Source organism: Vulpes lagopus, chromosome 6 (genome assembly GCF_018345385.1).
Source record: "Vulpes lagopus strain Blue_001 chromosome 6, ASM1834538v1, whole genome shotgun sequence".
Lineage (NCBI taxonomy): Eukaryota > Metazoa > Chordata > Mammalia > Carnivora > Canidae > Vulpes > Vulpes lagopus.
This window is the reverse complement of record NC_054829.1, coordinates 106,552,681-106,579,349: the sequence shown is the minus strand read 5'-3', so window position 1 is coordinate 106,579,349 and position 26,669 is coordinate 106,552,681. Positions and strand designations below refer to the sequence as shown.

Genomic DNA, 26,669 nt, shown 5'->3' with positions numbered 1-26,669 from the left:
AGAGACAACCCATCTACAAGCCAGGGAGACAGCCCTCTTTAAGACACAAATCTGTGGCTCCTTGCTCATAAACTTCTCAGTTCCCAGAACTGTGAGAAAATAAATTTCCATTGTTTAAATGACCTGGTCGATTGTATTTATTATAGCAGAGTGAGCTAATACACATATAAATGGTATCCAAAATAATTAAGGATGCCATTCAACTTCTTCATGAGATTTCTGTTAAATGGTAATTACAGATACAGTATAGGCACTTAGTTGGACGTGAAGTCACCTCTTTCTGTTTTGGTATTTAATCTATTCCTGAGTAAGGAGAGAAAAAGTAAAAAGGGAGCCGTCCTTAATCAATCACATATTGACATTCATCAGCCGCATATCAGTGTAGCTTATGTTTAATACTATTAAAAAGTAATAAATCATACCTGGCATCCTTTCTGAAATTTCTCTGGTGTTATCCAGTCTTCAAGCATCCTCAGAATGGAAACTCCCTATGGTGGAAAAGAATGACAAATTGAACTAGTAAAGGACAGGCAGGAAACACACATTAGTGATCACTATTGTGAAGAGTATTTCATGATCATATTTGTGAGATTATGTCTTCTAGATGACTCCACTAAATTACCTGGCTTTAGCTTTACAGTCTTAGGATAAAAATGCCATTTGGCACAGCCCCTGTATCTGCTTCTAAAGGAATTAAAGAGTAAAGAGAAAAAATTGATAAAGTGGCCATCATTTTATTGATTTGGGGTTTAAATAATTACTGCACTTCACCAAATGAACCAGCAGATGGGGCTTTTCTAATGAAAGAAGAAGGTTAGAAATACTTTTAAAATACTATTTTTGGGGAGATATAAGGAAAGTAATTCCATGATAAAATTCTGCTTACTTCTAAAATATATTTCAATACTCTAAAAAGATTACATTTAGTGGAAATAGATAGTTGAGGAGTTATCTGGTCAAATAGTTTAATATAGTTAGATGTGTCATTTAGGCATACAATCATCTTCGAAAGTAGTTTATCTCATTTGGTTTTATTTTGTCTGAAGGATCTGATGAATACCTCTGCTCTCTACTTTCTCTGCACATGTTATAAGATTAATACTAAAATTCACTATTTATGCATTTTTAAATCAATTTTCAGGTGACTTGCCAGAAAACATGTATCTTCTCATTTAAGTTAGCAATTTTTACTGTCATTTAAATATAAATTATTTTTGTACCTAGTAGAAGACTTAAGGCTTAGAACATTCATTTATTTCTGACATAACGTCTTAAATCCATAGAATATTCAGGACTCAGAAACTGGTTTAATAAAATATAAATATCTCCACATGAGATATTAGAACATACTATAAGTAGATTAGAAATGTTAAGATGTCCATTTTAACAGAAAAAAAAAGGATCATTGGTGATGTGAAAGAAAAATGAATAAAGGAATCCTAAAAAGATGCCATGGAAATAATGACAGGGAAAGCCAAAACTATGACACTATAACTTTGAAATAGTAATATATAGAAGGCTTTTTCCACTCAAGCCATTTTATCTAGTATTCATTTTAATAGTTATAATATATTGTTTTATCAGAATAAAAAAATGCATTTGTTTGCAGTGGCTTTTGAGCAATTTACCATAGTGGGTAAACCATGAGCAGCAAAAGGGAAATGACTAAATTATACTGCATGCAGTCATGAATACGTTTGGAGGGGAGCTATAGGAAACACTGTAGGAGAAATGGGTCACTGTAGATTTATAGTAGCTTTGCAAAACATGTTAATGGACAAGAATCCCCCATCTACTACATGCTAATAAAGTCATCTTTATACCTTGTATAAAAATGCATAAAAGTCATTCCTTCAAACTGAGTTGGGTTTAAATTCTTCCTGGCTTCTCTAAAAGATTCCATTAGGAAAGATATCCACATATATGGCATTTCTCAAACACCACATAGCAGAAAAAAAAAAAAAGATATGCTATCTTTTAAAAAAATCAAATAAAATAATTTTGAATTTGAAGCTTAAAGTATAAATGTTCCAGTAGAATGAGAGAGGCTATAAACAAAAGCGAAAGGAGAAATTTTTTAAAATCTGATTCAAAATCCTGTGACAATGACCAGCATTGATCAGTTTGACTAAAAAGTACAAACTATTGAATATTCAGCCCCCAGAATAAGCTCTACACTGTTTCCTAAAGTCCATTAGCATAGTCTCACCAGTCTTTCCATTTTTAGTATTTACTGAAACTCATTAAGCAGGAAGATGTTCACAACAATGTCATATTTTCCCTACCTTGCTATAGGATATTCCATCAAAAACAGATGTTATTTCAGCAGGAGTTGCCACAGTGACAACAATTGGGTGTGAAGATATCAAAGAATCATCTTCTTGTACAGGTAATACATCTTCAAGTAACATCTGGTCTCTCTGAAATGACAGGAGGAACCAAAAAAAGACAGCACTTCCTTTATACCAGTTCATATTTCAGAATGTCATTTATATAACCCTGGGGGGGGGAATAAATATAAATGACTCAAATTACTTAAGACAAGGACTAGGTATTCAAATTAATCATATTTTTCATTGATTGATCTATACAGTTTCCATGCCCTTCTTCTATTATACTTCCTTTGATTTTACCCCCATATGACAGGCCATGAAGACACAAGCATCTGTAAATTCTGTTTCTGCTACTTCATGTGACTTTCAGACATGTGTCAAACTCTTCAAGCCCTATATCCATATCTGTGCAATGGGAATAATATCACCTTACAGATTTGTTCACAGAATTAAGTGAGACTGCATGTTGATCAAAAATTGATGTTTAGGATTTTTTTTTGGTCGGTGAATCATTAGAATTTGGATGATTCATAATTAAAGAAAATATTAGTTTTTGCTTTAACTCTAATGATCATCTTCTCATTCCAATCCTATGTTTTTTCAGCAAAATAGAGTGGTTGAGAGGTCTAGACCTATAGTCAGACATTCATGGCTCATAGCTCAATTTTTCCACTTTCTAGATTTGTAAATTTAAGCTCCCTAACCCATCAAATAAGGATAATAATGGCGTATATGCTTTTTGGAATTAGAGAATTCAATGATAATGCATGATATGCATTTGGCATAGTACCTGGCAGAGTGAAACCTAACACTTTAACTGCTATTATTATTTTGATTCTTTATCAATTAGATTCTGAAATCTCATTCTGTTAAATCACTACTAAAAAAAATCAAGTCTTATTAGTCTTACTTAATTAAAAATATTCCTCAAAGAAGAGCATACTACTTTCAGATTTTCCAATTTTGTCATTCCCATTATAATAGGCAAGGTACTATTGTCAAGTGATGACTGCCAATTAAGGTAATTTTGACTTGGATTTTAAATTCTGTATACCTGAAAGGCTTAAGTAAGTAGAAAGAATTCAGTTCTCGGTGTCAGGAAATTTGACTCTAGTTTTGGTTGTATTACACAATTGTCTGCATGAGATTGGAGAGTTATATTTCTGGCCATCAGCTTTTTCACCTGTGAAATAAGGCTCCACTGTTGTGTTACTTACCAGGCTCTCCTACAATTTACCTTTATTTATGTCTGTTCCCCTCCATCCACCAACTCTTAGTTGGGAACTCCTTGAGGGCAAGAAATATGTTTTATTCTATTTTGTATCCTATGTAGTATTCACTGAGCACAGAAGACTGAATGAATGGATAAAGAATGGATGGATGGATGGATGGATGGATGGATAGATGGGTTGGACCATGTAATTACATTTCATTTAAGAACTGCATACTAGGGGGCACCTGGATAGGTCAGTTAGTTAAGCACCCAACTCTGGATTTCAGTTCAGGTCACGATCTCAGGGTCATGGAATTGAGCCCCACATTGGGCTCTGCACTCAGCAGGGAGTTGCTTGGGATTCTCTTTCTCCTTTTTGCTCTGCTCCACCCCACCACTCATTCTCTCTCTCTCTCTCTCTCTCTCTCTCTAATAAATAAATAAATCTTAAAAAACTAAAGAACCTGCATACAAAATTCTTCTGAAATTTATTTGGTGTTTTGAAGTACCAAATTGGAATATTAAAATGTTAAATGTATTATACATAATACAACAATATTAAAATGTTATAATTTCTTACAATATCTTGCAATAAGAAAGGCCTCAGTTTACTTTATAGAAAATAAAGGAAACTATAGTTTTTCATATTTATAGTTTAATTTCAACAATACAATATCAACAATTTTCAACATATACGAGTGATTCTCAACTAGGGAAAATTTTGTCCCCCAGGGGACACTTGGAAATATGGGGACACATTTTTGGTTTTACAACTTGTGGGGGGGAGGTGACCTGCATCTAGTAATATAAGCCAAGGGTGCTCCTAAGTATCCTAAAATACACAGAACAACCCCCACAAATGTCAACCACTTTCAAATTATCTGGTCCAAAATGTCAATAGTTTCATGGTTGAAAACCTTAAAGCAGGAATTGTTGGAAATTAACTTTCTCACTCTTTAAAGTAGGTTATGGAAACTACCAAGGGCTTCAGGCCTTTAAGGTTGTCTTTTTATTTTTTCCAGTAGAGGGCAGTAGTCCCTATAGTACACAACCTGTAATTCTCTATTTTTATACATCTACACACACTGACTCTTTCATAAATCCAGGCAAGAGTACTTATATCACTTAAGTATTGATAAAAACAGATTTAGCTTTTCAGAAAAAAAGATCTTTAGGGTTCATAGGTGCCTCTTTTCAGGCCCCTCACGGACAGGAGGTAGGATAATGGTAATTAGATGTATTGTTTAGGAGCTTTTAAGCTTACAAGGAGAGAACAACTCTCTTCTTTCATAGAGCAGAGAACTGACTCAGGATATGTCACTTGCTCAAGGTCACATCCCCTGTAACACCCAGTTTATGCCCTTCTCTCTTTACACACTATTTCAGCAACCTGCATAAGGTAAGTCATTTGCAAAATTAGACTTAGATTTTTCAAAGGATTAACACTACATACACTTCAATACAGAGCCTCGTTGTCTAAGCTCACTATTTGTTTTCCTGCCTTGACATGTGTTATTGAGTGACTCTATCAAGGACATCCTCAGATTGGGGTGGTCAGTTGCCCTTCAAGGCCTGGGCATTGGCCTAAGCAAGGTATAAGTCAGTAGAATGAACTGACTCCGCTCCATACTGACAACAAAATTCCGAATTCACCATCGGACCAGGCCCCTGATTCAGGGACACTGTCATGGTATAAAGGTTTCCGTGCTTTGCAGGAGACAAATAGACATTTAGAGCTATGTGTTTTGTGGCTCACCATTTGCCAGTCTTTTTCTGCTTGGTTTACTCCCAGGAACTCAAAGAAGGAAGCAAATCCTTCATTTAGCCACAAGTCTTCCCACCATTCCATGGTCACGATATTTCCAAACCACTGAAATGATAAGCAATAAAGAGAGTTAAATTCTTATGCTTGTGGTACAGAAACCTAGAAATTTTCAATACATTTATTTGTCCATATAAATATTGCCACTTGACACAGAAGTGGAAGATATTGTACTTAAATAACATTTATTTCCCTGGTTTTTTTCAATTTCTCCTGATTTTTAAATGATCTTAAATTCTCTTTAGTTTATTGCCTTTATTTAGGTATTACTGGGCCTATTTAAAGTCAGAGTGAGGTCTCCTGTGCATTTACTAAAGGCAAAACAATGTGTCTTAACAGGTTTGTATGGTAACATGTTTACTATCACTAAGAAAGACTTTGAGCAGGATTTTCTGATTGGCTGTTTTTTATTTGCTAAGTTATTGTTAATTTTCATAATTCCTATGGGTCTTAAGCCACTTTTAAAAACAAGCTAATTTGATACTAAGATTCTATACCTGATGCACAAGTTCATGGGCAACCACACTGGCCACCCTCTGCTGGTTTGAAGAGGCTGATTCCTGAGGGTCATAAAGCAAGTTTGTTTCTCTGTAAGTGATGAGTCCCCAGTTCTCCATAGCCCCAGTGCCAAAGTCTGGAATAGCGATTTCATCTAAGGAAAAAGAAATGGTCCCATGAGAAATACTTCTTTGCATTTGTTTATAACATTTCTTACTAAATTAAGTTCTTTGGATGAATGTTTTTTAAAAGGACTAAAAATAATTTCTTGGAGTAGAAGACAATCATTTATTTGTGCAAACTTTTCAGCCTTCATGCATTCAAACTTTCCATGGAACTTTTCCTGTTGACTCCAGATATCAATGTGTCTTTTAGTTTTCAAGGATACTAATGGCAATGCTCTTTTCAGTCCTCTATAATTTTATGGCTTTTATTTCTCTCTGTACTTCATTTTTGTTAGCTTTTTTTTTTTTCAAGATTTTCACTTAGGTAACAGAAAGTCTATTTTCGAGGATAAGCTGTGAGGAATAAGGAGTGAAGTTTTCAAATGAAGACTTAGGAGTACACAGCTTCCAAGTACACAGGAATATATGTCTATATAAGGATGCAGAATATTAGAGAATATGAAATTCTGCTTTTTCCCTACGTCTGTACAACTTAAGATTGTAATAACTGAATAGGTTTCCATCCATTTCCATGTGTTAAATAAGTTGGATCAACATAAAATATAATATATTCTTTCTAAATTACCTTCCAGACCTAAAATGTTGGATTCTGCCAGGAATTTCTATTCTTTTCTTTAAAAATATTTTATTTATTTATTTATTTATTTATTTATTTATTTATTTATTTGAGAGAAAGATCATGAGCAGGGGGAGGGGGAGAGGGTTAGGGAGAAGCAGACTCCCTGCACAGCAGGGAGCCCGATGCAGAACTCGATTCTAGGACCCTGGGATCATGACCTGAGCCAAAGGGAGATGCTTAATCAACTGAGTCACCCAAGCACCTTAGGAATTTCTATTCCTTATTTTTGCTTGGGCCTATAATCTTCGATACAACATCTGACAGGAAGAAGCAGTATCTGTCAGTTCTATGTTAAATCCCAAACAGAAAATGTTGAGCTTGATTAGTGGACAAAATACAGATTCTTCAGCTAATGAACTATAATAAAATAGTAATTACTTTGTTATTACATACAATTTTTTTACAGTAGGCTTTATGCCCAGCATGGAGCCCAACGTGAGGTTAGAACTCACAACCCTGCTATCAAGACCCGAATAAGATCATGAGCTGAATGTTTAACCAACTGAGCCATGCAGGGACCCCATGTTATTATATATAATTTAAATGAGGCACAAAAATAAAAATAAATTAAATTTTTATCTGACATATAAGCAAAGGTCCTTTCTGGTTAACATAAAGATTCTTAAAGCTTTTTATAGGGGCACCTGGGTGGCTCAGTTGGTTAACTGTCTGCCTTTGGTTCAGATCATGATCCCAGGGTCCTGGGGTCAAGCCCCTGGTGTGTGTATTGGGGGAGTTGTCCCTGCTCAGCAAGGGGCCTGTTTCTCCCTCTCTCCCTTCTGCTCCCTCTGCTTGTACTCACTCTCTCTCTCTCTGTCAAATAGTTAAATAAAATCTTTTTTATTTTTATCATTATTTTTTAAATTTTTTAAAAAAGCTTTTTATAGGAGAATGAAAAATGGATATATTTTAAATAAAAGTCAAGATTACAGCAGTAGTTTCCTTTTTATGTCATCTTCATTCATAGGCTTGGTTGTTTTGTTACAAGAATACCATTTAAAGGGTGGAAAAGTATTCCCCCCAAGGGCCATTATTTTCTATAATGCCATGGAGTGTAATTTGTACCTAATCCTTGAATGAGAGGACTTTTTTTGTAACCTCACTTCTCTAGCGAGTATTGACATTATAATTAATTAACTCTAGTGTATTTAATGAATGGGGAGTGAAATAAATGCAGATTTCAATTGTACAGAAAGTCTAAGAGTGAGTCAACTCGGAAAGGACTGAAAATACATTTAAAAGTATAAAGAAGGCATATGGGAGAAAGAGGAAGAGAAAAGGAGAAGAGAGATATAAATTTGTAAGAGCTCCACTGCCCACTTTCTCCCAGGTGTTTCAAGTGAAATAAAGAGAAAAGAGACTTTTAAAATAATGTGCTTAATATTTTATTAAATATTATTCTGATGTTGATTAAAAGTTGTTTCTGTTCTTGTCTCTTTCTCTAAAAATTGGGAGCTGATGCCCTTGAAGAGAAAATGGAGCATCTACAAAGTTGCCCAGAGCCACAGCCATTCTCATGTAGAGAATTTGGTGCCTCAGTCACTTTGCACTAATAGTTTATTAAAGGAGAAGCATAAAAAGAAATAGAGAAATCAGTTTTGGGTTGGTCGGTTTCCTTATTGTCATCATTTTATCCCTGCAGACATCTATATGATTGTTTCATTTACAGTTTTTGTTAATACCACTCAAGCTTACTAATAAAGCACCTCTGCTATTGGTTGAAGTATCATATCTGCACCATCTTGATTATAGCCCTATTTTTATTTTAAAAAGAAGACATGCCCCCCCCCATTAGAAAAAAATATTTATGGAAGGAGCATCAGTATTTCATTTTAACTGCTGGGGAATCTAGAGTTAATCCTGTACAATGGAAAGACTAGAAGCACATAGGACTCTGATAGCATCACTTATCCCTATGAATTATCACCTCCTTGATGGTAGGGAGGCAATGTAAGCTATTGGAATGGTAATGATTTTGAAATCAACTAATATAGGTTGCTATTTCTGGCTTGATTATTATCAATACCTACAGTTTTGCACTTTAAATACCTTAATCTTTATTTGGAAATAAAAGTCTATGCATTTATCGGGTAAGAACAGAGTAACTATGGACATTATTCTTGGAGGAATCCAAAGTGCATCTTTCAGCATCTAATAAATATGAGACACATATTTTAGGCATATAATAAAAAGCCTAAGGGGAGACTATTAACTAAGAATACTAAGATTTGAGGAAATGATTTAACTTAAATAAAAGCAAAGACACTACTAAAAATAAGAAGATAAAAAATGAATCTCACCTAATTTAGGAAGAGCATAATCCATAGCAAAGTATTCTTCAAAATAGTCAAATGCGATCTTAGTTATGTTTGCAGCATATTCAGCTGTGTGCTTTTGCTGTGGCTGGACATATATAGTGAGCTATTAAACAAAACACAAAAATTTAATGAAAATTATTCTTTATTTGAAAGAACACAAAATCTATGACATATAACATAGTGGAAAGAAGGTGAGCTTTGGAGTCAGGTAAAGACTTATTTGGATCCTGGTTTTGGACAAATCACTTCACATCTCTGAGACTTAAGTGTAAAGGAAAACAATACTGATAACTCTCTGAGTGATTTCAGTAACTAAAAATAATGTAAGACACAATGGTTGGCATATTGTCCAATGTATTTTTAAAACATTACTTTTTTCTATTTATAACATATATTCTTAAAATCTGTGTCTACCTATCTTTCTATCAATATCTATCTATCTATCTATCTATCTATCTATCTATCTATCTATAGATATCTACCTACCTACCTACCTACCTACCTACCTACTTGCTTACTTCTGAGTAGTTTGTTTTTGAGGAAATGAATCATATGATTTTTCTCATCTAAAGAGCCCCTGGATACATTTTTTCCACTTGTACTCTTCTATCCATTACTGTCCAAATTTCCCTTTTAATATTTTAACTATTTTGCTCTCAGAGTAGTCTAAAATACAGTGATTCAAAGTATTCTGAGAGGGAAGCATCAATTCTCTAAGTCTCTAAGATGTTATTTCATGTCCCTATGACATGATTTATAAATCAAATCCAAGCATAGACTTTTTATCCCCCAATTTCAACACATATGACCCAGAATAGCTAACATGATATTGAAGGATAAAAACAAAGTTGGAGGACTAATACTACCTGACTTAAAGACTTACTATAAAGCTACACTAATCAAGACAGTGCAGTATTAGCAAAAGAATATACAAATAGATCAATACAACACAATGGAGGGTCTAGAAATAGACCAATACATATAGTCAATTGTTTTTTGATAAAGAAGCAAAAGCAATACAATGAAACAGATAGTCTTTTTAACAAATGGTGCTAGAACAATTGAATATCCATCCACATGCAAAAAAGAAATAAATTTAGATACAGACTCAAAACACTTCACAAAAATGAACTCAAGATGGATCAGACCTAAATGTAAAATGTAAAGCTATAAAACTCCTAGAAAATAACATAGGAGAAAACCTGGATGTCCTTTGATATGAAGATGACTTCTTAGATGTAACCCAAGGCTTGATCTATGAAAGAAATAACTGATAATTGACATCATTTAAAACTTCTACTTTGTGGGAGACAATGTCAAGAGAAGGAGAAGACAAGCCAAAGACTGGGGTAAAAAATTTGCAAGAGACACACCTGATAAAGGACTATTAGACTCTTAGCCAAAATACACAAAGAACTCTTACAACTCCACAAGAAGAAAACAACCTGATTAAAATATGGGCCAAAGACCTTAACAAACACTTCATCAATGAAGATACAGAGGTGGTAAATCCATATACAAAAGGATGCTCCACATCAGATGTCATCAAGAAGATACAAGTTAAAACAACAATAAGATGCCACTACACACCTACTCGAATGCCAAAATCAGGAACACAGACAACACCAAATGCTAGTTGAGGACATGAGTGACAGGAACTCCCCGTATGCTGCTGGTGGGAATGCAAAATGGTATAGCCTCTTTGGAAAACAATTTGGCAGTTTCTTACAAAACTGAATATGCTCTTGCTATGTGATCCAGAATTGTGCTCCTTTGTATTTAACTAAAAGACTTTACAACACGTACAACAAATACCTGCACATAGATATTTATAGCAGTTTTACTCGCAATTCCCAATGCTTGAGAGAAGCCAAGATGTCCTGAAGCAGGTAATGGATAAATTGTGGTCCATCTAGACAATGGAATATTATACACTGCTAAAAAGAAATGAGCTACAAAGCCATGAAAAGACAGGGAGAAACCTTAAATACATATTACTAACTGAAAGAGCCATTATGAAAAGGCTTCATACTGTTTCATTCCAACTATATTAATTTTGGAAGAGGAAAACCTATGGAGACAATAAAGAGATCAGTAATTGCTAGGGGCTGGGAGGCAGAGGAAGAAGGAAATATGAATAAATGGAGCACAGAAGACTTTTAGGTCAGTGAAAATACTCTGTATGATATAATACTGATAGTTATATGTCATCAAACATTTGATGATACAGAACATACAACACCAAGAGTGATCCCAAAGGTAAGTTATGGACTTTGAATACTATGATGTGTCAATGTAGGTTCATTTTTGCTTAAAAAAAAAATGAAAAAAATGAAAAAGAAAAAAGAGGAGTCACGTGGTTGCTGGGCCAGGGAAACGGCAGCTCCAGGAGAGAGCAGGGCGTCGGCTGGCAGAGGGAGCACCGAGGAAGCATTTATGACCTTTTACAGTGAGGTGAAACAGATAGAGAAGAGAGATTCCGTTCTAACATCCAAAAATCAGATTGAAAGATTGACCCGTCTTGGTTCTTCCTACTTCAATTTGAACCCATTTGAGGTTCTTCAGATAGATCCTGAAGTGACAGATGAAGAAATAAAAAAGAGGTTTCGACAGTTATCCGTATAGGTACACCCCGACAAAAATCAAGATGATGCTGACAGAGCACAAAAGGCTTTTGAAGCTGTGGACAAAGCTTACAAGTTGCTACTGGATCAGGAACAAAAGAAGAGGGCCCTGGATGTAATTCAGGCAGGAAAAGAATACGTGGAACACACTGTGAAAGAGAGAGAAAAGCAATTAAAGAAGGAAGGAAAACCTACAAATGTGGAGGAGGATGACCCTGAGCTGTTCAAACAAGCAGTATATAAACAGACCATGAAACTCTTTGCTGAGCTGGAAATTAAAAGGAAAGAGAGAGAAGCCAAAGAGATGCACGAAAGGAAGCAACAAAGGGAAGAAGACATTGAAGCTCAAGAAAAAGCCAAACGAGAAAGGGAGTGGCAGAAAAACTCCAAGGAAAGTGGAGATGGCTTTGTGGACAGCTGGCGAAACTCCCAAGCAAATACAAAGGGGAAGAAAGAGAAGAAAAATCGGCCCTTCCTGAGACCACCCAAAGTAAAAATGGAGCAGCGTGAGTGACCACCTGGGGTCACAGCCACAGAACCTTTTCCCCACTGTCTCCCCTCCTGCTTTGAAGGACTCATTCTTTCCTCCCATTTCCACCCCAACATAGAGTAGTAGTTGCTTCTTAGTCCATTTTGTTTTCAATACAATTTAATATTGATCAGAGTAATTCTTTTGTACATTGAAATGAGGGGCTCAGTTTAAAACGATACCTTCCCCATCCCCTACTCTTAGACCAACCAGGACTGGAAGGTGCCACCACTGGTGTTGCCTTCTCTTCCCACAGCCTGTAACTTAATGTTTTGTACTTCACTGAATTGTGATGGTTAGAAACTTCATGTATAGTTTGTGGAAATCATCCAGTTAAACATATTGCTTAAAATGGTGTTGCCGTGACTTCAGAGACAAGCCTGGGCCACCTTAGGAATCCTCTCTGCTTCAGTTGCTTGCTTCTGGGTGTGGCATCCTTTGAAGCCCCAGATCAGATGGGGAAGGCATTGGACACACAGAGCAGTCACTGGTGCTCTGATCTCCTGCAGTGTTTGGCATGCGCTCTCCCTCTGACTGACCATTCCATGTGGCATGAGGCTCCGAGCCACCCAAACCTGTTCACTTCCCAAAGAGCTAGCCATCTTCCATCCAGTATCATTGTGTCCTAGCCTGTCTGCATTCGTTAATGGTCATATTCTGTACCTGTAATAAATTTTTATACCCTAAAAAAAAAAGAAAAGAAAAAGGAAAAAGAAAAAATGTACTATTTGAGGGAGTGATCGTGATAATGGGGGAGACTCTGCATATGTGGGGGAAAAGGGTTTATGTAAAATCTTTGTACCTTTCCTTCAATTTAATTGTAAACCTAAAACTTCTCTAAAAAAATAAAACTTTAAAAAAAAAGTTTGTGAGGAATTCAAATGAAGCATATTTGCTAAAATTAAGACCTGATTCAAAACCCTCAAGTAAAGCAAAATATGCAGTTATTTGGTAAATTCAAGCCCATCTACCCAAATGGAACAGGTGACTCATCATTTTAAAAACAGAAAACAGAAAGAGAAATTATGCCTACTTTCTTCCTTTATTATTCCAAAAGTATTGCCAGTTTTGGTGTTCTCTTAGGCACACATTGCAGGCCATCTTTTCTTAGATGTGAAAAACAGAAAAAAGATCCAAGAATTTAAAGGACAAGTACTGAAAGAGCATCCCTGAAATTACCAGAGCTGGCTCACTGTTCGCACATCCCCTGGGTAGTTGACATTCTTGCTTTATTTGCAAAAGTAAAGATGTGTTCATCTTCATCTCCAAAGGCAACACAACTCACTCAACAACCATCCCAGCATTCTTTGAGATTTGTCTTGGGCTTGGTTTTGTTTTTGTTTTTTTCAGTAACCAGGATAGTTGATACATTTTCTTACTGTTCTCATTCTCTTTATGAACAGTAACCATGCATTTTCCAAGAAGTTAAGTGAAACTAAGGATCCAGCTGGTGGCCACTGTACAGAGCAAAGGTAATTGCCCCCTATGAAATCAAAACCATCATGTTCAGACAGGAATGCCATATTGTACTGAGATTCTCAGAACTTTTCAGCTGTGAATTAGACTTTCAAAACTCCCTCAGAATCTCTTCCATATCTGTTCTCTACCATTAAAAACTTCAGGAAAGGTAGTTCCTCTTGACTTATTCCACTGTTGTCTACACACTACTTTTGTTCCACACATGATGTTTGAAGAATGAAAGAGGGTTGAGAAAAAGGGAGAAAGAGGAAGAACAGATAACAGTGGGAACCCCAGGTGGAACAACCAGGAGGAGAGACTCTGCTCTTTGTACCCAATCTTCCCTCTCATACTTGTAGGTTGACTCCCTTCACACAGAATGCTTCTGAGACAATATAATCTGGTTTTCCTCACTCTCCATATTTCTCTTGTTGGATTGATGTTAATCTAAATTGAATCAGAATGAAAGTAGCCCCTTCCTCTTTTGTTTCTGAGAAAACCAACACCACGGCATAATGTTCTGTCTTCACAGTCTGACCAGTCTGAAGATCACCTGTGATCTGTCATCAGTCATATTTTATGACTATTGCTCTGATCGCCTAAGCAAACCAATCACAGAATATGTAGATTTAGCCATTAATCTTGTAACATAATCATCCAAAGTTTATCTAGAGTGTATCCTATCTATGATATGTAACAAATACATTCTGACGTTAAAGACTCTACCATCATGCCAATATTGTGTGCTATTGGAAGCTTCAAGATCCTTTATGTGTTATCCATTTAATAGCAGATCATCTGCAATGTTCGGATTTGGTGACTTAAACATCCTTCTCTCTGCTGCTGCCTGCACTTGTCCTCTGCTCAGCCTTTCCTGCTCTCCAACTTCATCTTCAGCTTACATTCCATCTGCACCTCCCTCTCCTTTCTGTGGGCTTTAGCAAAGATGGCTAGCCTTCCTCCATCGTCAGCTAAGCCACAGTGCTTCTGTCTGTGACAAAGTTAGGAAATTACCCCTGAATTGTCATCACTTTGTAATAATTGCCATCTTTCTAGTTCACAAGCTTGCTTCACTGAGATGACTTTTTTAAGCATATGACTGGCAGTACTGAAACAGCACAGAGCTAGGAGGGGGATATGCATGTATATTCTTTCTTCTTTCTTGCCTTCTAGAAGAGTCAAATATCCTTTATTATGCCAGGACTCTGTTAAAGGTCAAATATCAAGTTTATATTTAAACTTTATAATCTTATATAAAATATAAAGTGTGTAAGCCTTCAAGAACCTAATTTGCGTTCATATATTTAGTTTTTAGAGGTAATAAGTTCCTTAAGTAATTAAATTACCTAGATATACCACTGTTGGATACCATTAGTCATACCTCAAAGTACTGAATCTATGGATCTGGTATCAGATGTAAAGTCTGTGCTTTCCAATGTGTATATTCAGCTGATTACTCTTTGAGGAGGTGTGATATATCTATTTTATCATTGTTGTTGTTACTTTTCTCATCATATGGGAAGGCTTTCATAGTTCTTACTATTGTCCCTTTCATTCAAGTGTCTCCAGGAAATTGAGAGATGGAACTTATGTCAACAAGAATTAAGAACCTGCCTGGTTACTGCCGCTTCCTTTATGTGTCATCATTATGATTAATCATTAGACCTACTGAGTGCTTAAAATTTCCAGGTAATGTGATAAGCCCTTTCCATGCACTGTCTCATTCTACACATTAATTCTATGAATCTGGCACTATTGACAACACTAGAATATAATATGTCGCCTCACTGATAAGTTCCACTATTCCAGTTTGCACAATTATAGAATCCAAAGAGTTCTGAAAATAAAAAAGCTTTTTATATGTTCAGAGCAAACTAATTGGGCAGTCTTGTTCAACCTGAACAAATAGTAGTGTTTTTATAATCTTTATCTCACCACAAAAACATTGCTGCAGAAATATGACTGATTGTAAGGCACTTCCCCAGATCCTGCTGCAGTTACTCAAACATATGCAGTAGTGGTACCATATTACCTGTACGAGTGTGAAAATTTCTGAATATTAACTTACAACTAGCCCCCCGGTTTTAGATAAGAACTGTAGATCCCTATTTCATATTTTAGAATTTGAAGGGTTTTTAAAATAAACTTCCTCATTGTGTACATGAGAAAAATGATGACATAGTCTTCAGTCCAATGTTGGGTTTTTACTGTATCATGCTGCCTCTTCTCTCTACTCTAAGAGTGGAACCTGACTTTTCCCAGCTGCAAATTTGAGATAACAAGAGCCCTTAGCTCATGGAGTAATTGGGAGCATTAAATAAACTAGTCATAAAGCAGTGCTTGACGTGTAAGAGTTTTATGCGTCCCATCGAGAACACTGGTGTCGTTGCAGATAATACATTGAATTATTAACCTCTGTGATTTTCTTTGTCTGCATTTCCTTATATGTGAGTGATCGCTACATAACCCTCAGGGACAGTAGGACAACACAGAGGGGAAAAAAAGTAAAACATTTTTGACTGCCAAAATAGGCTTTTCATGCCCACACAATACATCTGAAAGCCAAAACCTTTCAATTTGCAAAAGGGTAGCTAGAAGGCTTTTGGAAATAAAAGCAGAAGGCCAAGAAAAAAACAAACATCAGAATTTATACTATAACAATAGATTGGAAAGAGAACAGAGGAAGATCCAGCTCTCCCTCAAAAAACTACATGAGACTTGCCTGCACCAAGAGAGGGATAGTGAGGTGGATGGGTTGGGGTTCTTGAAGAGCACGTTAGGGTCTGAGGTGAAGGCACTGAACATAGAATGACCTTATGAACAGAGAGGCATCAGCCTGAACAGAAGGCCAGCCACAACTGTCACCACCGCCCTGGTCAGAAGCCAAGCCAGTGCCTGCAAGTTTCCCACTGCCACCTGAGAGCACTGCAGATCAGCTGTGCCCTGGATCCATGTCCTATTGTCCTTGTCCGTTAAGTGTTTTCTATTGATAAAGGTAACCACATCAGCCAGATTTGCCCAGGAATGTCCCAAGAACGTAAGTCTATTGCTTATCTGTGTACTCCTCTTGTCCTGGCATAATAACACTTTCCCTAATATTTACATTTTATAAATATGTAACACCCTGCCTTTCCATTGTTGATTGTTTAGCAGATTTAGCACCTGTTCATCTCTTGAAATTTTATAGTCTTATCTGAACTGTTCCAAGTAGGCACTCCCCTGTATAGAACCCAGGACCTTTGCAAGGCCCCTGTAACAGAGGGTGCTATGTTTGGCATTGAAAGAGATGGTATGACCAGCCAAGACCTGAAAACACACTTGGGTGATGCTGAACAGTGGTGACCACCTGTTTCACGTCTCAACTGAAGTTTTCTTAGCATCTTTCATTCCCTTCGGGGTTTAGCCTCCTCCTTGTGCACACTGAGCAATGTGACAATGAATGGTCAAAGCTTTAAGGAGAAATCAAATAGGTACATAAGCTTTTTTTTTTTAATATTTTATTTATTTATTTGACAGAGAGAGAGAGCTCACAAGCAGAGGGAGCAGCAGAGGGAGAGGAAGAAGCAGACTTTCTGCTGAGCAGGGAGCCCAATGTGGGGGTCGGTCCCAGGACCCCAGGATCATGACCTGAGCCAAAGGCAGACTCTTAACCGACTGAGCCAGGCAGGTGCCCCAGTACATAACATTTATTTTTTTTTTAAAGATTTTATTTATTCATAGACACAGAGAGAGAGAGAGAGGCAGAGACACAGGCAGAGGGAGAAGCAGGCTCCATGCAGGGAGCCCGATGTGGGACTTGATCCTGGGTCTCCAGGATCACAACCCAGGCTGCAGGCAGCGCCAAACCGCTGTGCCACCAGGGCTGCCCCCCAGTACATAACATTTAGTTATCTCTTCCTATAAATATTTATTCATCACTGAGGTGGGTAAAATATATCTCCATAAATTCTCTGATAGTCCTCCCTCCAGGAAGTGGGGATTAATCCCTTTCTTTTTGGGAATGGCTTGTAGTAATTTATACTATGGAAACGTAACAGACATCACCTTAACCAAGTGATCAACGTTAGCCTCACCAGTAATATGTTGTGTTGATAGCATATACCCTGATATGATCTAATGAGAGGGGTACCTTATCTCTATGGTATTTTTCTTCCAAATCCAAAACCCCACTCTAATCATGAGAAAACATCAGACAAACTCAAATCGAAGGATATGGTACAAAATATCCGACCAGTACTCTTCCAAAGTATCCATATCATTAAAAACAAGGAAAGACTGAGAAAATGACACAGACTGGACAAAATTGAGGAGATATCATGACTAAATACAATGTGGTAGTATCTATTGGGTCCTGGAACAGAAAAAGTACAGTAGTGAAAAAACTGGTGAAATTCAAATAAAGTCTGTAACCTAGTTAATAGTTTTGTACAAATACTAATTTCTTAGTTTTGATGAACGTATGATAACTAATTTTGTAAGATGCTAACTTTGGCAGAAACTGAGTGAATGTCACATAGGGACTTTGTTGTATCTTTGTAATCCCTGTAAATCTAAAATTATTTCAAAATAAGAAGTTTAAGAACATATCTGAGTATTAAAACAATGAAACTTATTTCTAATAAGACTATTTCTATGTAGGGGAATGCATAAATTAAAATCCATGGCATAAAGTCTAAAACTGCTCTAAAAAATAAAGTTTATTTTTAAAAACCCCAACAATACATGTATTTGCTGCCCTCAACCAATCTTTCCAATACAGACAAATAATGGGCTAAAGCCAAAAGCAAGAAGACATAGGCAAGTAGGAAGGATTCATTCAAAGGTATAATTCCAATGCACCTATTCAGGAATCATCCAGTAACTTTTTGGAAGCAGGCACAATATAACCTCTTTAACTGAATTAATCAATTAATATGGTTATAGCATAAACCTAATTCCATGGGTAATACCAGCACTGTGTTAGTCCCCCTCAACTTCTTCCCTCTGATCACGAAAGCCAAGGAGAATTTAACTAGAGTTGAAATAATCTCCGCAAGGTAACTCCTCCTTTCTGCATATCCTCCTTTACAAAAGACAGGGGTCAAATGCCCAAAGAAACTCAAGTCCTAATTAGAACTTACTGTTTCTCAGGAATAGGATCATCCTTTCCACTTAACTTGTCCTGAATTTGGTTTCTGGAAAACTAGGGCAAAGCTAAAAATTCTGGCAAAGTTACTGAGGTCATAGGTCAAATATACTTCACAAAGCTATTAGATATGGGTGATTTTCCTTTTTCTACCTGCTTTTTTCCATCCAAACTTCTAGTAATGTATTAAACCTCTAAATTTTAAAACTTAGAAATATATTCATAATCCATGTCCTGGATTTGAAAATGGACTACAATATAGCTCAATGGAAAACTCTGAACTAACCTATCAGGTTAATGACATATTTATCAAGGACATTGTATCCCCTAACTTGACTCCTATTTTTAAAAAGTGCATTTTATTGATAATTTAGGAGTTAATTCACTTAACTGGAAAGTCATAGAGTCTCTACATTTTGTACTTGTCAGATCTTTTTAATTTTTGTTTTTCTAAAGTAGAATTCAGTGATTTCATTTATTTTATTTTTTTACTCCCACAACTTGTTTATTTGATAACTGGAAGTTTGTATCTTCTGACCTATTATACTCACCCTCCACTCCCTGCTTCTGGCAACCTCCAGTATGTACTGAATCTATGAGCCTGTTTTTTTGGTTTATTTTTATTTTTGTTTTGTTTGTTTTTAAGTTTCCACATGTAAGTGAAATCTTACAGTATTTCTCTGTCTTATTTCACTTAGCACAATGCTCTTAAGATCACCTATGTTGTTACAAATGTCAAGATTTTATTCTTTAATGGATGGATAATATTCCTCTGTGTGTATATAGGTGTGTGTATTTATCCACCTATCCATCAATGGACATTTAAGTTGTTTTCACATCTTGGTCATTGTAAATAATGCTGCAATGAACATAGGGGTGCATATATCTTTTCAAGTTAGTGTTTTCATTTTATTTGGATAAATACCTAAAGATTTGATTTACTTTAAAACCCTTAAACAATCAACTAAACCTGAAAAAGGCCTCAGGTGATTTCTTACCAACAGAGTTATAAAGTTTTTCCACCAATGGCTGGCCCTAATTGTTGCCAAATTACTTGGAGTAATTCTTCAAGTTATTCTGTTTTTTCAGGACCGAATCAAAATGTAATGCAAATAGTATTTGAAAAAGAAAATATACAGAATTAAACTTAAAAGTCTCTTCAACTACCTTCCAAACTTGGTTACCTTTCTTCCTAATAATTTTTGGGATGAGTCCTTCAATCTAATTTTTTCTCAAGAGCAACAAGGACATTTTAAGCATAATGAATGGTTCAACTACTAATATCTGCTATGTAATCTCCAGTAAACAAGAAGAACATAGGTCTGGATTCCATGTTTACTTATATAAAGAATCTATTGCCAGAATGGCAAACATACCCAAGAGAGCTTAATCCGGGTGCTGTTGATTCTTGATTGTACAATATAATCTGACTATGAGTAGCAAATGATTAATGTACCAGAATAATACTGTCAGAAGCAAAGTGGCTAAGAATGGTCTTTTGGGGGTATGAGGGTGGCTCAGTCAGTTAAGCGTCTGCCTTGGGCTCAGGTGATGATGTCAGGGTTCTGGGATGGAGCCCTGAGGTGGATCTCCCACTAGGCAGGGAGCCTACTTCTCCCTCTCTCTCCCTTCTGCCCCTCCCCTTATTCATGCTCTCTCTCTCATTCTCTCTCACAAATAAATAAATAAAATATATTTTTCTAAGGTTTTATTTACTTATTTATGAGAGACACAGAGAGAGAGGCAGAGACATAGACAGAGGGAGAAGTCACAGGGAGCCCAATATGGTACTCGATCCTCAGACCCTGGGATCATGCCCTGAGCCGAAGGCAGATGCTCAATCATTGAGCCACTCAGGTGTCCCATAAATAAAATATTTTTAAAAAGAGAATGGACTTTTGGTTCATGAAATTTCTACTAAAAGTATTATATAGCACTAAAACTACCTAGTTTCATTTTTTAAAAACTGAAATAGAAATATGGGGACTTTGGGTTAAGATGGCATAATAACTTGAAGATTTGATGCATTTCCACATACAGAAATGACAGATGCAATGTAAAAATGGAAAATCCACAAGACATATTAGGACTTTAAACAATATCTCCAGGACTTGATAAAAATACAAATCAGTGGGCAGGACTGAAGCCATAAGCTTATTGGTAATTGGTAGCAGGTTCCTGGAGGTCAGAACCAAGTTATGCTTTGGAAATCATGTTTTTAAACTCTGACTGCTGATTTCTTATTGTTTTCTCATTACTTTCTGTTCTAGTTTATGGTGATCATATTCTTGAATCTATGAGAGCAATAATTAAAGGTTGTATGTGTGAGGAAGTTTAATTTGTTATGGCTTTTTTGGATTTCTCTTTACTTTCCCCAATTATTATTATTTGCTCCCACTATGTTTTCTGTTTCTTTGCCTTGGATTTTCTCTTTTATGTTGTTATTTTTCTCACATGCCTGTTTATTGTAAGTTGTCTGTTCAGCTCTAAAAATGTAATACTGAGGCTGGTTTGCATTCTCGTTGATGTCTCACCTCAGCAGATCTAACTAGGTTGGTTTCCCTGTAATTTTTTCTGGAATGGCAAATTGTACTGGGGAATTTGTGCTTGAGTGTTAACTGCTAGATGTCAATTTAGTGGGAGTGGGTAGGAAAAGCCAGGCAGGGAGACTCTCAAATGCCAATGAGGTGGAATTTACCATAAACTGACATTCACATTAGATGGCTTAAAAGTTTTCTTATAATGTTCTGTTCATATTTTGCAGAAAACAGCCCTACCAGGTTTTGCAGGAGGGAAAAATGTGGTTGCCTGTCTCCTGTAGACAGGGTGGAGGGAAGGGTACCTACTTTGCTTAGCTCCATGCTTCACTTTCACTGAATTCTCCTGACCCAGATCTCCAGTAAGTATCCAAAGAGATTATGGCTTTCTGTTCCTCTCTTATCAAATAGATGGTCAGAAAGTAAATACATTATGCCAATATTCATTTCCTACTCAAATGGCGAAAACTTCACCAAATTTACAACAGAATGTTATGAGCTCAGCTCTGATACTTAAGAAATATTTACCACTTAAAAGCCATTGGGATCTTTTGCCAAATTATATTTTTCATTATGTCACCCAAATCCTTGATATAAAATCCATCAATAGAATGCAGCTGGGACAGGCTTTAATGACTCAACCAGCCAGGGTCACCATCTTACAAATAAGTGTCCTTGGTCAGAGGACCAGGTGATAGAGTCCCATTGGAAATGCAAACTCCTTGTCACTCTGGAAAATGGCTCCAAGTACATTGTCATTTTGCTGACTGGTTGGTTGCGTTGTCCTTATTTAGGGAATTACATCATGATTAGTGAATTGTTTAAGCTTTCTGCTTTGCCTTGGCATTTCTTTTTTTTTTAAGATTTTTTTTTCATTTATTCATGAGAGACATAGAGAGAGAGAGAGAGAGAGTCAGAGACACAGACAGAGGGAGAAGCAGGCTCCATGCAGGGAGCCTGATGTGGGATTCGATCCCGGGACTCTGGGATCATGCCCTGAGCAAAAGGCAGGTGCTCAACCACTGAGCCACCCGGCGTCCCATGCCTTGGCATTTCTACTCAAAATTTAAAAACTTGCCCCAAATCTAATCATCATGTTTAAAATGTGGTGTAGAAAACACCTGCACATGATGAGACATTCATGCAACTGAACCGCAGAGGAAGAAGAAAGCATCCTTGGATGAAAATCCTATGACTGCTATGATATAGAAAGAGAAAAAAGCAGCTGGACGAATGCTTTTCCCTCCATGTGACGAAGGAGGAGCCCCAGCGATGACATTTGGCACAGCAGAGAAAAAAAATTTCCTCTTTCCAATGGCATTTCCTTTTTACACCGAATATTATCTATTAGCCCCTGGCAGTGCTCTTCACCATGACTGAAGGTCACATCAAAGCAACACATGTGGTAAGGGATGACAGAAGTCATCACGATGTACAGCATCTTTGAAAGGTCTCAGGACATTCCCCTATCCCCTCTAACCTGGATACAGTACAGGCAGCATGCTGATAACCACGCTCGACTCCTACTATCTGACACAAAGGTAAATTCCCTTGGCAGGTAGTTGCATGGGAAATAGAAGAATTCATCCCTTACTTCCAGTGATTGGTGAAGAGGTAAAGATATTTTTAGAATATTATATTTCAGAAGGTGCAGCAGAGTACAGTATTTGGAAAGAATTTGAGTCCCCTGACGGGATGAGCAATGGGTGATATGCTATATGTTGGCAAATTGAACTCCAATAAAAAAAATAATAATAAAAAATTCAAAAAAATTTAAAAAATTTTAAAAAAAGAATTTGAGTCTCCACCATTTGCCAGGCAGGTGATCTCGAGCAAATGACCTGAACACATTGTGTCAATTCTCTCATCTGTAAAATAGAAGCGATGATTTTTTTCCCTAGAAAATTATACTACAAAGATTATGAAGTTTTATATATATGATATGTAGCAGAGAGGCAGACTAACCAAAAGGCAGATTAAGCAAGTGTTTAGGACATAAACAAAATGGGGGCCTCAAACTGAGAAGACTGAGTAGGTCAAAGTATTTGTGTTTTCAAAAGGAAATTACTGAATTAGTTGTCTTGATTTTTAAAAGCCTATTCATCTCTTACACTTTTTAAAAATGCTTTTTGATGCTTTTTTGTTGTCTTATTTTGAATTACATGAAGGAACTGCATCCCAAACTTTAAAGAATACTCATCTTCCTGTGGTCTCCTCTCACCCTGGTCTCCATCCAGGACTCCACCCAAACACATATACTCAACCACTTTGCTAAACTGGGTATGCTCAACTCTTTTAATATATGTGTGCTGATATAATTAGGAATGTGCTTTGTTTGTTTGTTTTTTTTTTGTGCTTTGTTTGTTTGTTTTTTTTTTGTGCTTTGTTTTTATAGTGAATTTTCCTTTTAAAATAATTCAAAACTAGTTATTCCTATGTCAGTTATATTTGCTTATTCTTCATGTGTCCTTTCTGCTTATGATCTTCTATATTGCTCAGAGTATCTATCATCAAGTGCACAGCCCCTGGGAACTAATGGGCTCTCCTAGTCTGCATGTGAGGAGAAAAACTATTCAAAAAACATGGAAAATTAATCACAGATGCATAGGTAGGAAATTTTTAAAAATATGAGACTCACAGGTATTCCCTTTTTTGATGTTCTCTGAACATAGTCAAATTGATGTACAGCAAAGCACACCAGGTAGGTGCTCATAGGGACAGACTTCTGGAAAGTTGTTCTATTCCATTTATCATCCATCGATTCTTCTTTCTATTGAAAACAAAAGATAATCTTTTATTTAGCAAAAGATCAATCATGTACAAGACAAACAAATGATTTCTCCAAACCTGCCTTTTCAGTCAGAGGTCCTTTGTCAAAGCTTAGGGATAAAATTTCTTTTTCCTGCTCAATGGTGATTTTAAAAAAGACTGAGGGAAAGGCATTTAGTTTTAGTTCTGTGAAAGCGTGATTGAACTATGCACTGTATGAGGTTTCCCAGGGAAAAATACAACTTTGACTATGATATAGGAGTTTGTCTTTCTACATTAAATACACAATCCTGACCATAATATTTGAGGGGATACCGGATCCATCAATGAAGAAAAGGCTCGTGCTTGGTGCCTTGTACACAGGAAGAATGGAGCAGATATTTACACAGAAGGGCAATGGCTGTACCAGGCATAGCAGGATGTTGGTTTCTCTCTTCTATCTCCAGTGTCTACATCAGAAATACAAGGTATCATCACTAAAGTTACTGCCTTGGTTACCACGGACAGAAAGAAAGATTTCATTACTTGATGTCACTGCTGACTCCACCTGTCTGGCTGCCTGTCCACGTCAGCTTTGCCTTCCTCACTGCCAATCACCAGCCCTAATATTTCATCCATGAATACTTGCCTGGCTCCCACTATCATTGTTTAAATACTTCCATGTGCCTTGCAGCCATGCAGTAAGTCACTACTGTGAAAAGCTTTCAAAGGTGATTAAGTGAGGAAGGCTGGACTAGAATCGATGCCTCATTGACAAGCAAGCCTGCTTGTGCAAGTGCTTGTAGAGAAGTGTCCGAGTGCCAGCAAAGTTACTCTACAATAAGAACAGTATCAGTTTTGTCCACTTAAGGATCCAGGATATTCTCTTTCTTCTGGTACTATTGTCTGGAACAAGTAACAAGTGAGGAAATATACTCCACAAAATGAAAATGTCATCTGAGAGGTCTACGGCAGAGGTTGGTAAGGTTTGCATCCTCTCTTCTCCTGTCGGCACTCCTCCTTCCAGATGGAAAATTCAAAGGGCCTTTTACCATGACCCACTCTTCTAGATTAGTGTGTCAGACTTTAAGTTTATCTTCTCTAGTCAAAGCTCAATTGGCCAAGTGACCAACACCAGAAGAAAACAAATTGATAAACTAATTCACATCACAAGGTGCAAATGACTAACAACAATTTACTTTTTAACGCTCTTAAAGCTTTTGTTTGCTTTATTTTGTTCTTGCTTTTTTGAGGAATATTTATCATTAAAAGGGATGAATTTCAATGATGACATTTCAGATAGTGGATCAGAAAGATGGGAGATATAATTTAGGCAGGGTGTTTTTCTAGTGTTAAGGAGAGTGACAATTATATCTAAGGATGAGTCTGACCTTTTAACATGTCAATAGATGTGTATTTATTATATGTATAAGGTATAATAACCCTCAACTTTAGCTAATGACACTTTAGTTAGCTGCATTACCCACTCTGTGGTTGAGGAGCAGTAACAGAGGAAACAATCTTATGCCAATCATTACAAAGAACTTACTGGAGCCTATTTTTTGTTAACATTTCATAAGTACTACTTGTTTACTAGAAAAATCTATAGGCACAGGTTTCTCTGAAGTTGGCTTCTATACTCCAATAGTGGAGTGATGGTTTTTTACTCTATCTTTTTACTCTATCTAGCTCTATCTTAAACACTGTGCTTATATTCAACTGAAAACCAAGAACAGTGACCGGGCCCAGGAATATTTTTGAGTCTCTAATTCCATGAGTTTGCCATTACTCTGTCGTGACTAGGAGGTTCTTTAGTTAAGTAGAGCCCAACTGATGAGTGTCTACTATATTCACTCATGTTTGGAACCCAACCATGGCTTTCTGACTAAACCATGATATGCTGGGTTAAAGACTATCGCGACTCAAAGAAAAGAGATTGCCAAAATGCATTTTCAAGCCTCTAAATGAACTATGAGAGCACATTTAATTTTAGAATTCAGTAGCTTTTCTCACTGCAAAGAAGATAACTTACCTGATATTATAAATAGACGATCTGCATAAATAAAAAAATTTTAAAGTACTTACCTCCACTGGCATATTTGAAACTGCTTTGTATTCTTTGGGGTGGATGATGGATATATTATAAGTTGCCTTTTTGTTGGGCTCATCAAAACAAGGGAAGGATTTCCTGGCATCTGTTGGTTCGTGATCAGTGGCTGCTATGCTCCTTAAAAACAAACACACAAACAAAATACATGTCACTTCTTCTGACAGCCCGTGTTTCTATTCATATAGAAAAAGTCAATTGTGTGATTACAACGGCATATAATTATAACTACTGTGTAATTATATTACATTCTTAAGATGATTTTCAGTCTAGAAAACTATCAAATAGTTCTGTTTCCTGGAATTTTCAGGTTAACAAATAAATGAAAATCTGGAAACTACTTCAGATACTTTATATGAATAGTTTGATAGTTTGGTGCCATGATGAAAAATCTGTGAATCATAGATAAGCAAAAATAAATCCAATTATGAGCTATCACTCTTTCCACCCGAAAACTATCAAGCAGCAAGTAGATAAACACAAAGCCAAACTCAAGGACTTGTTTCTAATTGTCCTTGTGAGAGGGAACAGCTGTGTCCTGTCATGGAGTGGA

General features: G+C 36.5%; 1 protein-coding gene and 1 pseudogene across 1 annotated transcript in view; one reads left to right on the top strand and one right to left on the bottom strand.

Annotated features, from left to right (window-relative positions):
* The window catches only part of LOC121492949 (glutamyl aminopeptidase), an 85,312-nt gene that overhangs the window by 47,101 nt on the left and 11,542 nt on the right, over positions 1 to 26,669 (bottom strand). The window contains exons 2-8 of the mRNA XM_041758296.1: positions 26,095 to 26,236; positions 23,900 to 24,031; positions 8,971 to 9,091; positions 5,866 to 6,020; positions 5,303 to 5,416; positions 2,286 to 2,420; positions 423 to 488 (exon numbers count right to left, since the gene is read on the bottom strand). Coding sequence (XP_041614230.1) covers positions 423 to 488; positions 2,286 to 2,420; positions 5,303 to 5,416; positions 5,866 to 6,020; positions 8,971 to 9,091; positions 23,900 to 24,031; positions 26,095 to 26,236 — 865 coding nt within the window. The remainder of the gene's footprint in view (positions 1 to 422; positions 489 to 2,285; positions 2,421 to 5,302; positions 5,417 to 5,865; positions 6,021 to 8,970; positions 9,092 to 23,899; positions 24,032 to 26,094; positions 26,237 to 26,669) is intronic.
* Positions 10,558 to 12,921, top strand: LOC121492950 (annotated as a pseudogene).